The sequence below is a fragment of the Lotus japonicus genome, chromosome 4 (assembly GCF_012489685.1).
Source record: "Lotus japonicus ecotype B-129 chromosome 4, LjGifu_v1.2".
Lineage (NCBI taxonomy): Eukaryota > Viridiplantae > Streptophyta > Magnoliopsida > Fabales > Fabaceae > Lotus > Lotus japonicus.
The window spans coordinates 67,944,258-67,960,332 of record NC_080044.1 but is presented as its reverse complement, the minus strand read 5'-3'; the positions used below and the strand labels follow the sequence as shown (position 1 = coordinate 67,960,332).

General features: G+C 37.3%; 1 protein-coding gene across 1 annotated transcript; it reads left to right on the top strand.

Annotated features, from left to right (window-relative positions):
- The first annotated feature begins 594 nt into the window (after positions 1-594).
- Positions 595-13,866, top strand: LOC130709980 (pumilio homolog 6, chloroplastic-like). Its single transcript, XM_057559117.1, has 11 exons — positions 595-751; positions 1,265-1,617; positions 1,717-1,883; positions 2,230-3,563; positions 3,662-3,803; positions 3,897-4,004; positions 4,719-4,931; positions 5,012-5,122; positions 5,907-6,101; positions 12,409-12,580; positions 13,470-13,866. Exons 2-11 carry the CDS (start codon positions 1,332-1,334, stop codon positions 13,490-13,492), a joined length of 2,751 nt encoding a protein of 916 aa, XP_057415100.1. The 5' UTR covers positions 595-751; positions 1,265-1,331; the 3' UTR covers positions 13,493-13,866.
- The last annotated feature ends 2,209 nt before the right edge of the window (positions 13,867-16,075 follow it).

Genomic DNA, 16,075 nt, shown 5'->3' with positions numbered 1-16,075 from the left:
TTCAGTTTGGATTGGATTGGTTCGGTTTTGGAAATCAAATCCGAAATCCGATCCGATCCAATAAATAATTTCAGTTTTTTCAATTTTCAGTCCGTTCGGTTTTCGGTTTGATTGAATTTCGGTTTTTTTGATCGGTTTGTCGGTTTTATTTGAATTGGTTCGGTTATGAACACCCCTATGTCATATAACAATACAAATGATATCTTTCCTTCTCTCCCCTCCTTTTCTTTAAATCTATGTATGGATGTGGGTGTGAACGTAATGGCAACTAAACTTGTTTCCAAAATAGGAGGTGTTTGGCTTACTCTCCCATCCCATCCCATCCCATCCCCATATGGCATATATGCGTGATTAGCCATTTAGCCACTAGGTTAATTGGTTCCCACCCATGTCCTATTCTGTTTATGCCTCTATCAAATCTTACTCTACACAAGTACTCACCAAACCAAACCAAGGTCCAAAAGGCGCGACACGACACAAACCGAGAATTAGCAAAACGGTGTTTTTCTCACACAAACAAACAAAACCACTTTTTAAAATTAAAATCTTGTTGTACACATACACACTGCACTTTACCACCATCATCATATAATAATATCATTTCACATTCACATTAATATATGAATTCAGTCACACTCATCGTTATCTCTCTCTCTTTCTCTCTCAATTTCTTCTTCGAAACAGAATCTAGGGCTCCAAAACTCACTCAATTCTTCACCACTTTCCTCTGCGTCCAAACTCCGATACCACAGTTAGTCCCTTTTCTTCATACTTCAACTACTACTCATTCCTTACTCATCAATTTGCATGCATTCAATTTTGATTCTCCTTTTTCTTCCCCAATTATTGTGAATTGCACTGTTTTTTTTACTCTTATTGATGCAAAACTATGATTTGGTTATTGATTTTGGGAAATTGTGCTTGCTGGTTGATGTTACTTGTTTCATCACTGTCAAAGTTGATGGGGAGGAAAATATTTGGTTTCAATTTCACTTGGAATGCCCCAATTTACTATGAATGATTTCAGGAACAATACAATATCATAATTCAACTTTCTGTGAATTTTTTGAGTTTTTTTTTTGCATTATACTTCCTTAATTTCAAGTAAATTGTTATTTTTTCGGAATTATTCGCTTTTGTCAATGTTGTTTCATTAGTGTTCTTTGTTCTTGTGCTGTACTTGCTTACTTTTCTAATGTAATAAATTTGTCTGTCATTAGAAGTTTAGACTGATCCAATCCAACAATTTTTTGGTGCAATTTAGGAGACAAAATATGACATTTTTCATTGCCAAGACAAAATAAAGGGGAAATTAATCTTCCATTAGTAGTATGGCGACTGAGAGTCCGATTAGAATCTCGGAAGCCGGGGGGAAATGGCCAACTCTTAAGGAAGCTGCGACTTTCGGTTCACCGTCTCGTAACGTGGCGACGGAGGATTTGGCTGTTCTTTTGAAGAGCCATAGGTTTTGTGGCAATGGAAGGGATGCGGTGCCCAATCGCAGCGGTAGTGCACCTCCGAGCATGGAAGGGTCATTTATGGCCTCGAATAACCTCTTATCCCAGAACAAGGCCCAGAATGTGGACTTGCTAACTCTGAACAGAGCTATGAAAAAATGTGAGTCTGAAGACCAATTATTAACTGATCTTTCTTAATTGACAGGGCAATGATAGTCGTAGGCTTCTTACTACAGTAATTGGGGATTGTCTTTTGCAGATGATACTGGTAAAGATTCTTTTCATTTGTCACAAGGAACTCTTGCAACACCCAAGGAGGAGTCTGAGGATGATTCACCCCAACAGCCGTATGATGATGAGTTGGATAAGGCTAGTGGAATATGGCATAGACAGGATGCAGCTTCAGTGACATCTCAGCACAAAAATGTAGTCCTGATTAGTATTGTCATCAACTTCTGAATTTAAGAAATCAATTCAATTTCTGCATATAAAACATAGATTTAGGCCCATTTCTCATATCTTATTACATGTAACTACTTTAGTTGTTAGAACTTTGTCCTTTTTCTCAATTATTTTCTTTTCCTTTTGCCTCTGCGGCTACAGTGGGTACTTGTCACTGACTACTAATTCCTTTGTCTGTGGTACCTTTTCTTTCTTTCTTCATAAGTGGTTAACTTCATGGTATGAATGGAGTCAATCACTTTATTTTATTTTTGCCTCCGGATTATTTTTCTGATTGTGACTTTTTTTATATTAAAATTCAAATACTCAGGAAGATCTTCCCCACACCATGTCACCTGTATATAATAAGTCTCTTGGAGTGGTGGATGAAGTAATTGATTTAGATGCTGGTTCCAGCTCTTCTCAAGACCCTGCTGTCATCACACTAGATTCTGCAAAACCTACAGTAGGTGCAGATGATATAAGGCTGTCAACAAATGTTGATTCCCCTGCCCCTATCACAAGTTCATCATCTCTTGAATCCACTGGAAGTGTGGGCTTTAGTGACTTAGATGTTACAGTCATTGAATCTCAATTAAGGGCTCTTAGTGTATCTAATCTACCAAATTCAGAAAGGCAAAGTTGTGAAGATAAATGGAACAACAGCTGCCAGAATAAGTTGATTCAACATCAGCAACAAAACAATCCACGTGAAGTTCCTAGCACTAATTCTCAAAGTGAAAAATATACATTTGGTGGTACGGTACAGTTTATTCACAATCCCAGCAAGTTTTCCTCTGATGTCCATCCAGTATTGCAGTCATCAGGATTAACACCACCGTTACATGCCCCGGCAGCAGCTTATATGACCTCAACAAATCCATTTTATGGTAATTTGCAGGCTTCAGGTGTATATTCTCCACAATATGTAGGGGGCTACCCTTTTAATCCCGCGGCTGTTCCTCCATATTTTGCTGCATACCCTCCTCATGGTACTGTGCCATTTCTTGTTGATGGGGCTATTGGTTCCAGTTTTACTCTGCAAGCACCGGGGATTTCAACTGGGGGAAACATTTCACATGGAGCTGAAATGTTACCTGCAAGCAAGTTACTAGGACAATATGGATTTCCTCTGCAGCCTTCTTTTGGTGATTCTATGTACATGCAATATCACCAGCAACCTTTTGCGGAGGGATATGGTGTTTCTGGTCATCTGTTAACACCTAGACCGAGTGTTGGTAGCCAAAGTGACCCTTTTGATTCTCAAAAGTGGCCCAATAGTGGTGCTTATTTGGATGACAAAAAAGTGCATTATCAGGGAAATGGTGCGCATTTGAACTCTAGCAGAGGTGGGCTAATGATTCCCAGTTATTTTGGACACCCGCCAAATATGAGATTCGTAATGCAGAATCCAAGTTCCCCACTTTCTAGTCCAGTTTTACCGGCATACCAGGAAAGCAATCCTGGCCTTCCAGGAGGAAGGAATGAAATGAAAGTTTCCCCAGTTTCTGGTAGACATGGAGGTATATTATCTGGATGGCAAGGTCGAAGAACCTTTGACAGTGCTTATGACCCCAAAATTGTTAATTTTCTTGAAGATTTAAAATCTGGCAAAGGTCGCAGATTTGAGCTATCTGATATTATTGGTTATATTGTTGAATTTAGGCAAGTAATCTTTGAATTTATCTTTCCACTCCACCTATCACTTTGATCATTCCTTGGCTTTGGGTAGAAACTAAGTTCTCCATGGTTTTGAACTCCAGTGCTGATCAGCATGGGAGCCGATTTATCCAGCAGAAGTTGGAAACTTGTGGTGTTGAGGACAAGGCATTGGTGTTCAAAGAGGTTCTTCCACATGCTTCTAAGTTAATGACTGATGTATTTGGTAACTACGTAATCCAGAAGGTGTGTTATTGAAATGATATGCACTATCAGTAACCTACTTTATGGTTGTCCGGAATCTGTTATGTTCTAATTTGTACTTCCTCTTGTGCATAGTTCTTTGAGTATGGAAGCCCTAAGCAGAGGAAGGAACTTGCAAATCGACTTGTTGGTCAGATATTGCCTTTAAGTCTGCAGATGTATGGCTGTCGTGTAATCCAAAAGGTATGTAACTCATTGACTCATGTAGCTTTATGACTTCAGTATATATTTATTAATTAATGATCTGGAGATATACAGATCCAAATTACATATTTGCTAGAATTTCAGCTTTTTACAAATGGCAATATGACTTGTTAATTTATGTTTTTTTATCGTACCGAAGTTGTGGTTCCAAGTAATGACAGAATCAATGTCTTGCTATAGATAAAAACCTCAATTTGTGTAATACATGAAATTATCTATTATAGACTTATATTAACATAATATCTGCATGGTGTTGGTGAAATAGTGTCAATTTATGTTTTCTTATTATATAGAGAAGTTGTGGTTTCAAGTAATGATAGAATCAGTGTCTTCCAATGGATACAATCCTCAATTTGTGTAATACATGAAACTATCTAGTTATAGACTTATTTGTGTAATGATAAGAACCTTAGGAGAACCACACCACAAAAACTAGCTGTTGTAGTTGGAGAGCCCAAGGCCTTATAAACCCCACATTAGAATCCCATACTTCCAATGTGGGACTCAAGTCCCATACCTTGAAACTGGGTCCTAACATGTAACTTTCTTGTTTCTTTGGTTTCTTTCAAAGGGTGATTTGTTTGCTAGGGAAGAAAGTTGACAATAGAGGAAAGTTTTCGCTACAGCCTAAGAATCAAGCCTGGAATTGAGATCTTATATTATCATATTTGTTTCAATTCTGTGCCTGTGCAGGCACTTGAGGTTATTGATATTGAACAAAAAGTTCAGCTTGTTCATGAGCTAGATGGAAATGTTATGAGATGTGTTCGTGACCAAAATGGGAATCATGTAATACAGAAATGCATCGAATCTATTCCAACTGAAAAAATTGGTTTTATAATATCTGCCTTCCGTGGGCAAGTTCCTATTCTATCTATGCATCCTTATGGTTGCCGAGTCATACAGGTAAGGTTATTGAATTACCATAGAAGATATTGATTTATTCTTTGATTGCACATGTAGTCTGATGATAATAATTCTTGTAGAGAGTTATGGAGCATTGCTCAGATGAGGTCCAATGCCAGTTTATTGTGGATGAAATCTTGGAGTCATCTTGCTCTCTCGCTCAGGACCAGTATGGTAATTATGTTACTCAGGTTAGTTGCTATTTCTCTCCCTATTTATTAAAATATTGATTATTAGCAGTAGGTATTGATTATGATGCATAGTCGAAACTGAATCAAGTTGAAGGTACATGCCCTTTCTATCATTGCATAAATAGCAACATATGCAATGTGTGTATTACAGAACTAACCAGGTTTGTGGCTCCAAGCAACCTTACACTTTAACACCTATAGCAGTCATGCTGTGGCTTTAAAGTAGCATGATTTGTGTTACAAGTGTAGACTTTAGAGAGAGAGAAGTGAAGAGATGATCTAGGTCTGAAATTGTATTCTGATTTCTAATCTAACTTCTGACTAACTTTAATAGTCTTACCAGAATTATAAAACAGAAATGTCTCCGGTCTCTACCAGATTACAAGTAAGCAAGTAAACAATACACAAAATGTGAGACAAACGAAACTTTTAACAGAAATTGAGTCGCATGAATCATGATACATATCTCTACTAATTTGGAGGGTTCTAGCAGGTTTACATAGCTATTCACTTTTATACTTCTTTTATATACTACTTTGCACTTACTTTTGTTCCTAAGCTATCTTGAATTTTCTGTTTCCCCAATTACTTTTTATCATGGTGTTCAATGAATCTCAACTTTAACTGTAGGTTTCCATTTCCTTCTCCTCTTAGATAAATTCTGGGCTTCATATGGTTAATGTTTTGTATTTTGCACGGGGGATATTTTTGTGGTTTGTTGACCCCTATGACTGAATTTTTGTTTCATTTCCTCAATTATGATGCTCTGCCCATGTCATTGTAGCATGTGTTGGAGAGAGGCAAGCCTCAAGAAAGGAGCCAAATTATTGGCAGGCTGTCAGGACATATTGTAGAATTGAGCCAGCATAAGTTTGCATCAAATGTTGTTGAGAAATGTTTAGAGTATGGAGATACCACTGAGCGGCAGTTGTTGATTGCAGAGATTGTTGGGCATGATGAACAAAGTGATAATCTATTGGTAAGTCTAAAAATATTCTAGGATAAATCACATTTACATGGGGATTATATCCTTGAAACTGGAATGCAAAAAAGATTGCTATCTAGTTATTTGGAAAAAAGTTGTTAGTCAGAGTTTTGCTTGCTTTTTTTTATTTAGAAAATATTATTAGAAATTCTCAAGAATTAGGGTAGAATGAATTGATTTCATTGAACTATGCTGAGAATACATCAGTCATATATACAAGGCTAGAAAGCTATTTTAGGAAATACAATAACACCTATACAATCAGATCCCTATGATTAAGGGATATTTCCCTCATACACTATAATTGTAATATGCTAAATAAGGAAGTAAGACAACTAATAAAACACTGATTCTGACAGAAATAATACAGCTAATATAACAGATTCTAACACTCCCCCTCAAGCTGGTGAATAGGTATTCTCCATTACCAGCTTGGAAACAAACTTCTCAAAGCTGTTGCTATTCAGCCCCTTCGTTAGAATATCTGCAAGGTTGTCTTGTGAGGAGACATATGGAGTGCAGATCAGGCCACTATCTAATTTTTCTTTGATAAAATGTCTGTCAACTTCAATATGTTTGGTTCTATCATGCTGCACTGGGTTATGAGCTATGCTAATAGCAGATTTGTTATCACAATAAAGTCTCATTGGTTCATCCAACTTTATTCTCAAGTCTTCCAAGATGATCTTCAGCCACAATAGTTCACATATCCCTTGTGCCATTGCCCTGAACTCTGCTTCAGCACTGGATCTAGCCACCACAGTTTGTTTTTTACTCTTCCAAGTCACAAGATTCCCTCCAAGGAAAGTGCAATATCCTGTAGTCGACCTTCTATCCACAATCGACCCTGCATAGTCTGCATCTGTATATGCTTCAAGACTTACACTCCTATTCCGTTCAAACAGAATTCCCTTGCCTGGGGTTCCTTTCAAATATTGCACAATTCTTAGTGCAGCCTGTAAGTGAACCTCCTTCGGTTGGTGCATGAATTGGCTGACTAGACTCACAGCGAATGCAACATCAGGTCTAGTGTGAGATAAATATATCAGTCTACCAACTAGTCTTTGATACATTTCCTTGTCAACTGCAGTATCTTCTTCTGCATTTCCCAACTTCAGGTTTGGATCAATTGGTGTACTTGCAGGCTTGCATGCTGTCTTACCAGTCTCTTTCAACAAATCAGTGATGTATTTTTGTTGAGATATGAAGATTCCCTTTTTAGAATGGGCCACTTCAATTCCCAAAAAATACTTCAATTTTCCCAAGGTCTTAATTTCAAATTCCTTGGCTAGATGTTGGCTTAACAATTGTTGCTCCTCCTCATCATCACCTGTCACTATAATGTCATCCACATAAACCAGTAACACTGTTACTCCCCCTGACTTAGAGTGTTTAATGAACAGAGTATGGTCTCCTTGACTTTGTTTGAAGCCCAGACCTATCATAACTTTAGTAAACCTTCCAAACCATGCTCGTGGTGATTGTTTCAGCCCATACAATGCCATTTTAGCTTGCAAACAGTGTTGGCAGTGGTTTTTCCACCATATCCAGGGGGCAATTCCATGTAAATCTCCTCTTCGAGTTCTCCATGGAGGAATGCATTTTTAACATCAAATTGTTGCAAGTTCCAACCATAATTAGCCGCTAGAGATAATATCACCCTAACTGTATTCATTTTTGCAACTGGAGCAAATGTTTCCATGTAATCCACTCCATAAGTTTGAGTGAATCCCTTAGCTACTAACCTTGCTTTATATCTCTCAATGGATCCATCAGCCTTGTATTTTATAGTATATACCCACTTGCATCCTACTGGTTTTTTTCCCATTTGGGAGAGCAACCAAATCCCAGGTGCTATTCTTTTCTAATGCCTCCATTTCCAAGTCCATGGCTTGTTTCCATTTCCCATCAGTCAATGCCTCAGATAAGGAGGTAGGTGTGGTTGTAGTGTTTAGGCTTGTGAGGAAGGCTTTATGGGTTGGTGAGAAGTTTTTAAAGGATATGTAATTGGCTAGAGGGTAAAGTGGCTTGGTGGTACATTTCCTAGTCTCCTTCCTAAGAGCAATTGGAATATCTAGGTCCTCATGGAGTGGTGCTGAACTGGATTCGGGTTCCTGTACAGTTTGGAAATCAAAGGTTGATTCAGTGGAGATTAAAGGATCAAGGGTAGTTACCTCATGTAATGTTGGGTTGGATTCTTGGACATGGACAGATTCTGGAATGGCCTTTGTCTTCTTTGAATAAACCAGCTTTTTCTCAAATCTTACATCAGCATCAGCTCCATCTTGAGTGGACTTAGTGGGTTGAGCCTCTTTCCCAGAAGTTGTCTCCTTCTCAGAAGTTGTTACACTTCTAGTCCCTACTTCTGGTCCTAAACTTAAGTCAGGGAGCATAAGGAGATCATCTTCCTTTCTTGTATTCTCCCCCTGAAGATGATCTTGGTGGAAGTAACTTTCTTGCTCAAAAAAGGTGACATCTCTGGACACAAAGAATTTTTTGGATGGTGGGTGATAGCCTTTATATCCCTTTTGTGTGGATGAGTATCCTATGAAGACACATTTTAAGGCTCTAGGATCAAGTTTACCTCTATCACCACTGTGGACATGGATAAAAGATACACACCCAAATATTTTTGGAACAAGTTGATTGGATGTGGACACATTAGGATAGAAAGAGGACAGAACCTCCATAGGACTTTTTGAGGCTAGAATACTTGAAGGTAGTCTATTAATTAAATAACATGCAGTGAGAACAGCCTCCCCCCAAAACCTTTTAGGAACCTTATGTTGAAAAAGAAGAGCCCGAGTTTGGTCTAATAGGTGCCCATTTTTCCTCTCAGCAATCCCATTTTGTTGAGGTGTTTTGACACAAGATGATTCATGAATGATACCTTCCTTTTGAAAAAAGGAAATAAGCTCATGATTAAAGTAATCCTTGGCATTATCGGATCTGATCCTCTTAATGCTAACACCAAACTGATTTTTTACCATGGAGAAAAAATGTTGGACCACAGAGCTGACTTCGGACTTTTGTTTTAGTAAGAAAACCCATGTGACCCGAGTACAATCATCTATAAAGGTAAGGAACCAACGGGCACCAGAAACATTTGGGACATTTGAGGGACCCCACACATCAGTATGAATTAAATAGAAGGGGAAAGTGCTCATATTATTACTAACTGGAAAAGGTACACGCTTGTGCTTAGCAAGCTCACACACTTCACAATGAAGACTCTCCACATCTAATTTGCTAAAAAGGGAAGGGAATAACAATTTTATGACTCTAAAGGAAGGATGTCAAAGACGACAATGATGTAGGAGGACCTTCTCCTTGTTGGTCTTTATTGAATCAGAGAAAAAAGACTTGCAATTTTGTAGGTCTAGTGGCAGATTCGGGCTGTCCAAGTAATAAAGGCCATTCCATTCTCTAGCATGTCCAATCGTCCTCCCCGAGTGCTTGTCCTGCAGTATACAAGCATCGTCATAAAAAACAACAATACATGATAGGTCTTTTATGAGTTTTTTTATGGAAATCAGACTGACGGATAGTTTAGGGATATGAAGGACATTTTTAAGGGTTTTAGATGGGCTTATTTCAACTTCTCCTTGACCTGCTGCAGTCATCAGAGTGCCATCTACTGTGGATATTTTCTTATTGCTAGGGCAAGGGGTGTAAGAGGAGAAATGTTTAGGTAGGGGTGTCATGTGGTCAGTAGCCCCAGAGTCCAGTATCCAATATTGGTTATATTGTTTATCTGAGGCATTAAGTCCAAAAGAAAAAGGAAACTCACCAAACGTACCTGAATATGCTACAGAACAACTACCTGTTGGTTTATCCAACTTGTTGAGGAGCGATCTCATTTTCTCTAGATCACCCTGGTTAAGTTGAATCAATCCTCCTTTATTTTCTTCACTGGTTCCAGCAGCTACGTGCGCATGTCCTCCCTTTCTTGTGTTGTCTCCTTTTTTTCCCCACTCCCTATCTCGGTTTTGGGGCCCCCACTCTCTACTAGGTGGCTTTCCATACAGCTTCCAGCAATTCTCACGAGTGTGGCGAGGCCTGTTGCAGTTGGTACACCACACGCCTTCACCTTTCTTCTCCATATTGCTTATTCCCCCTTTTTTCTGATCTGCCATCATGGCCGAGACCCCAGAAGCTTTCATGGCTGAATTTTCCACAGTTGGGGTTTCTAGCATTACTCCCCTTCTGCTTTCTTCACTTCTGACCATAGCTACTACTTCATTAATTCTTGGAACTTTTTCTTTTCCGAGGATCTGGGCTCTCACTTGATCAAAATCAGAGTTAAGCCCAACCAAGAAATCATAGACTCTATCTTGCTCAATATACTCTTTGAGCATTGCTGAATCTGCTGGGCACTTGGCTTTTATGACCCTGTAATGATCTAACTCCATCCACAGTGATTTGAGTTGATTGGCGTACTCTGTAACAGCCTTGTTTCCCTGTTTTGCAGCCATAGTCTTCACCTTCACGTTATATATTTGAGCAGCATCTTTAGCTTTGGAGTATGTCTCCTCCATGGCCTTCCAAATCTCCTTTGCAGAATTAAGAAACATGCAAGTATCAGTGATTTCTGGGATCATTGAGTTCCATAGCCATGCCATGATCATAGAGTCCTCTTCGTCCCATTTTGTAAATTTGGGATCTCCTTCTTTAGGGGCATCACCAGTCAAGTGGTTAGCATTCCCTTTACCTTTCAGAGTTCTGCCAACAAGCTGGGACCATTTCAAGTAATTCTTCCCATTCAATCGGTAGGCAGTGTTGATGTTCTGCAGTTCTTCCTGAGTTTTCTGCACCACTTCATCAACTGGGTTCACCATGGCCACAGCAGTACAACAACCTCAATGCAGTGAGGATGTATTCTGAAAGGAATGATCAACAGCAATGAAGGCTGTACTAAAAAAGTATGATTGACAGCAATGAAGGCTGTCCTCTAGGGTTGCGCAGTCAGAGGCGGCTCCCAGAATTTGAGAGCTCTGATACCATGTCAAACAACCACTGATCCCAAAAGCTTAAGCTGTTGGGCATGGGCCACATGAATGGTTTTATATTATATTCTAACAGAAATGAAGAAGATAAAGTTCAAATGAGTGAAATGGCATATTGATTGATCTCTAAAGCAGCCCCTCACACACAAGGTCGCTGACATTCATTTGCTATTTGGCATTGCCAATAGATGGATCTCAAACTTCAACATTGGACGTGTCTTACTTGAGAGTCTGTTTTAAACATCAGTTTGCTTTTAATTCTTCTTTTTCTATCTAGAGTATTCCTCTATCTTTATGCTCATACATAACCAGTGCCATCCAGTCTTTGATTCTTGTTTTCCTCCATTGTGACTGCTTCTTAAAATGTATGTCTCCATGTCAGTAGGAGTTAATTTAAAAAGAGATACTTACCTTCTCAGAGTCACCCCCAGTTCACTATATGTTGTAGCTGGAACTTAATAGTTTAACCACGTTAGAAATCGTTGTGGCTACTGTTTTGCTGTTTTATTTGACTGATCTAGAATCTTCAAGGAATCAAGGTTCATTTTATATTTAATTTCGAATTTTCGATTGTCTTTGTATTGACTTAAACTACACTAAGATCCTTTTTCTACACTAATTATGTGCTGGAATCACTGATCCTTTCATGTTTTACGATATGATTATTGATCTTGCACATCTTATACAATGGTAGAAAGTTCTTGAGCATTGCAGTTTAAAGTGAGTTATGCAACTTGTCAAACAACCACTGATCCCAAAAGCTTAAGCTGTTGGGTATGGGCCACATGAATGGTTTTATATTATATTCTAACACGCCCCCTCACGCAAGAGCCCTTTGGGCTTGAAGCGTGGATAAATGCACAGGCCCACCTACCATGTGCTTAATTAAATTCCACTTTTTTATTAGAAAGTGAGGGGAGCAAGGATCGAACTCTAGACCTCTCGGCCATAGAGGCTCTGATACCATGTCAAGAATTAGGGTAGAATGAATTGATTTCATTGAACTATGCTGAGAATACATCAGTCATATATACAAGGCTAGAAAGCTATTTTAGGAAATACAATAACACCTATACAATCAGATCCCTATGATTAAGGGATATTTCCCTCATACACTATAATTGTAATATGCTAAATAAGGAAGTAAGACAACTAATAAAACACTGATTCTGACAGAAATAATACAGCTAATATAACAGATTCTAACACAACTAATAGGTTCATTTATAATTGGTGTGACTAAAGCATTTTGGGTTTGATACTCTTGCTCACTAACCCATGGATTTTCATTGCAGACTATGGTGAAAGACCAATTTGCAAATTATGTGGTACAGAAGGTTATTGAGATCTGTTCTGAAAATCAGAGAGCACTGTTGCTTTCTCGCATAAGAGCTCACACTCATGCTTTGAAGAAATACACTTACGGAAAACACATTGTGGCTCGGTTCGAACAGCTACTTGGAGAAGGTGTGTCCTCCTAGTACTATGCTTTATTTAGCTGGGCAATAAAGAATCCCTGGTTCTTTTACATAAAGCACTTTCACATTCTTCTGGTAATGTATATAAATGGGCTAAGTAGGCTGTTCCTGATAACATGCCTGAGCTTTGCCCAAGTGGCTTTGACTATATTTTATATGTTTGACTAAATAACATGGAATAAAAAATGATAATCTTGTTGGAGGTAAGATAATCAAGTAGAAGCACTCGTGAATTTCTGGATTAGACTCTTACCGTGTTGTAAAAGTATAGCATCTCATCAATGCCATTAGGATGATGAATGACAGTTAAGCTTCCTTCTATGCAAGGAACTAATGTTGAGAACATTTTGGGAATGGTAACTCGATTCAAACGATCTCAACTGTCAAAGTACCGAATTAGTTATATATGTAAGAAGTTTGATGCATCTGGTTTATATGCTCTAGCTTGAAGTGGGTGGTAGAAATAATGTTAGTAGGGTGTATAGTAATGTAATTATGGCAACTGTAAATCTTGGTGTATTTTTATCCTCCGATGTGTAATTCAAACACAGGATTCATTCTGTCTCTCATTTCTCTCACCCATCAATTATCTTCTACTAAATGATGGCAGGATTAAAAGATGTACTGCTAGTGCTAACCGAACATCTTGAAATCTATGTACTGCTAGTGCTACCTGAACATCTTGAAATCTTACTATCCCCGCCTAAATTTATCGAATGAGGAAATTTACTGTGTTTTAGACATCAATGGCAATGCCCCTCCAAACGAAAATATTAAATTAAATAAAATGAAGAAGAAAGTTGGAAAGTGCAAGAACCTCTCTCCCCCCTCACTAGGCTCCATCTTTTTGTATGCCTTATCATGTATTTTGCCTGCAGAATACCAAACATCTGGATCTTGATGGCAATAACGACGGTGCGCAATGCTTGTGTAACATGGAAACACAAAAGCTAACATGTATCTGTAACAGGAGATAGATATTAGATGAGATACTGATCCCAGGACCAGCTACTGAATAACCCTTTCCTTCCTATATACTTCTCCTGTGGCTTCATATGTGCTGCTGCCAGTTCCGACATTCATGGCTTCAAGAAACATTATGCATACATGTGGAACTTAATGTAAGTATATCATTCAAGTATGTTTGTGTATAATAATAATTTGGAAGGGAAACCCTTTGTGTAAATTTACTGGGTCAGCACTGCTTACTGTGGTTTTAATGGAGAAAGGACTTGGGATATCTGCTCTCTAGTCCTCATCACGTGTTAGATTTAACTGTGCACTATTAAGTGGTGTGTTTTATTGATGATACTGGCTATTATCAGAGTGAAAGTCAGGGTACCTAGTATAAGATAAGAAAAGATTCCATACTCCAAACAATTTGAGAACAAACCCAAACATCATCTTTTATTTGTTTGAGACTATTGCCTCTACCTAATTACAAAGGTAGCTAGCTACAAATGAATTGAACAGGTAGCCCCTACTCCTGTGTAAAACCAATATCCATAACTGTCCTTCGGGTGTTGCTGAAGACATTTAGCCTTACAATCGCTGCCAACACAAGTTTTGGCAATGCTTAAAACTGTTTTACATTCTTTGTTGGGATTGGGCCAAACACAATTTTTAATAAAATCTTAAAAATTAAGTTACTTATTTTTTTTACAAAGAAATATAAAAAAGTAACTTTTAAGGAAAAAGTTAAAAAAATGAGCTTTTTTGTAATAAGTTGTTGAGAGTAACCCTTATTCTACGTTGCAAGTTGCAACACCTTCCTCCTTTAAATGCGCAAGACTCCATCCTTCTCTTCTCTGATATGTTTCTCTTCTTTCTTTTTTCCTCTCCTCGTTGCTTTCTTTATTTTCTGTTGTGTACGTGGCTGGGTACGGGCTCCTTGTATTTCTTGTGAGTGGGGCTGTTTTTCTTGGTTTTTGATTTTTCATTGTTAGTGGTAGGTGTTCACCTAGTTCTAGGAAAAATTTTGATGGTACATGTTTCATATTAGTTTTTGATTTGAAAGCTTCTTAGATCAAAAAATTTCAAAGATTTGTAGCACGAACAATTAAAAGTTTAACTGTGAGTGGGGCTATTTTCTGTTTCATTGTTTCAATGGATTCTTTCGTAGATTGGAAAGCAATGAGGAGAGGAAAAAAAGAAAGAAGAGAAACATACCAATGCACAATATATATTTTTCAATTTATAAGTTTAAAATAAATTTAAAACTTTCAAAAATATTTTACTAAACAACTTTTAACTTAAAAGTAGCTTTTAAGCTATTAAAAAATGAAAACTAACAAACAGCTTATGTCTTTTTTTTAAAGCTCTTATTTTGAGCTTAAACTTAAAGTAACTTAAAAGCTGTAAAAAAGTTGGACCAAACGCTTATGTTGTCCCCCTCATGTAATGAGTTGCCATCCACCATGAGTCCATGACCATGTTCAATTGCATTCAAATAAATAAATAAAAAACATTGTTTGGAGTATGTAATCTTATCTTAATTTTGTGCGTGTGAAAATTGCATTTTAATTGAAATTTGGTTAATTCTAAAAGTAGTGAAAGCTAGAAAAAAAAAAAAAAGAGTAAGGGAATGGGGTCGAGCTAAAATCCCAAATATTCCACAAAAAAGGTATAAAATGAAATTAATTAAATTTACAATTAATGTCATGTCCCTTCCGCTCATGTAAAAACCTTTATAAGGTCATAAATAAAGAAAGCATATCATAGTTGAATAAAAACGTATTTTTTTTAATATGAAAGGCATGGTCAATGATATAATTATAAGGTCATAAATAAAGAAATGAAATCATATTATAGCTGAATAAAACCATATTTTGTAATTATGAAACGCATGGTCAATGATATAATCAATGTTGATCAGATTCAGTGCAATAATTTCTGTTTGTTCGAGTTGTTTTGGGAAAGAAATATTTTTTATTGAAAAAAAATTAATTAAGAGTTAAGACCGTTGAGCAAGCTTTTAGTATTAAAAATCATTCGTTCAAAAAAAAAGTATAAAAAAATCATAATCATAACGTAAAAGCAATAAAAAGTCATAAAATCAAATGCTTGTCAAAGCAATATTTATCTGTTTGTTTTACTTTATTAAAAAAACGCTTTTTAAAACATTGTGCTAAAAAAAATTAATTTTTTATTAAATATGTACCAAAAAGAAATTTATTAATTTTTTTCCTAAAAAAACAACACGTTTCTAAAACCCTAGAAAAAGTAGCTTGCATATCTCACACTGTCACACAGCAGCCAAACTCTCATCACTTATTAATAGGACCTATGATCATGGCAATCAGAAAACCCATCTAAGGAAGTCCTACACGAAATGATGAAGTTCGTGCTTTTCATTAGCTTTCTCCTACTTGCATCAGGTACACACATAAATGCACATCCTTGTATACTATTTGGTAATTGCTTTTGAATATAAAAATAATGATCGATGCATTGAGACTAACTCCAAACATAAAATCCTTGATCA

What these genes read in the sequence shown, in the direction of transcription:
- LOC130709980 (XM_057559117.1), top strand. Translation starts at nt 1,332, where the DNA reads ATGGCGACTGAGAGTCCGATTAGAATCTCGGAAGCCGGGGGGAAATGG. An exon ending in GCTGTCGTGTAATCCAAAAG is followed by an intron (nt 4,005 to 4,718) that starts GTATGTAACTCA and finishes GTGCCTGTGCAG; the next exon opens with GCACTTGAGGTTATTGATAT. An exon ending in CGAACAGCTACTTGGAGAAG is followed by an intron (nt 12,581 to 13,469) that starts GTGTGTCCTCCT and finishes TTTTGCCTGCAG; the next exon opens with AATACCAAACATCTGGATCT.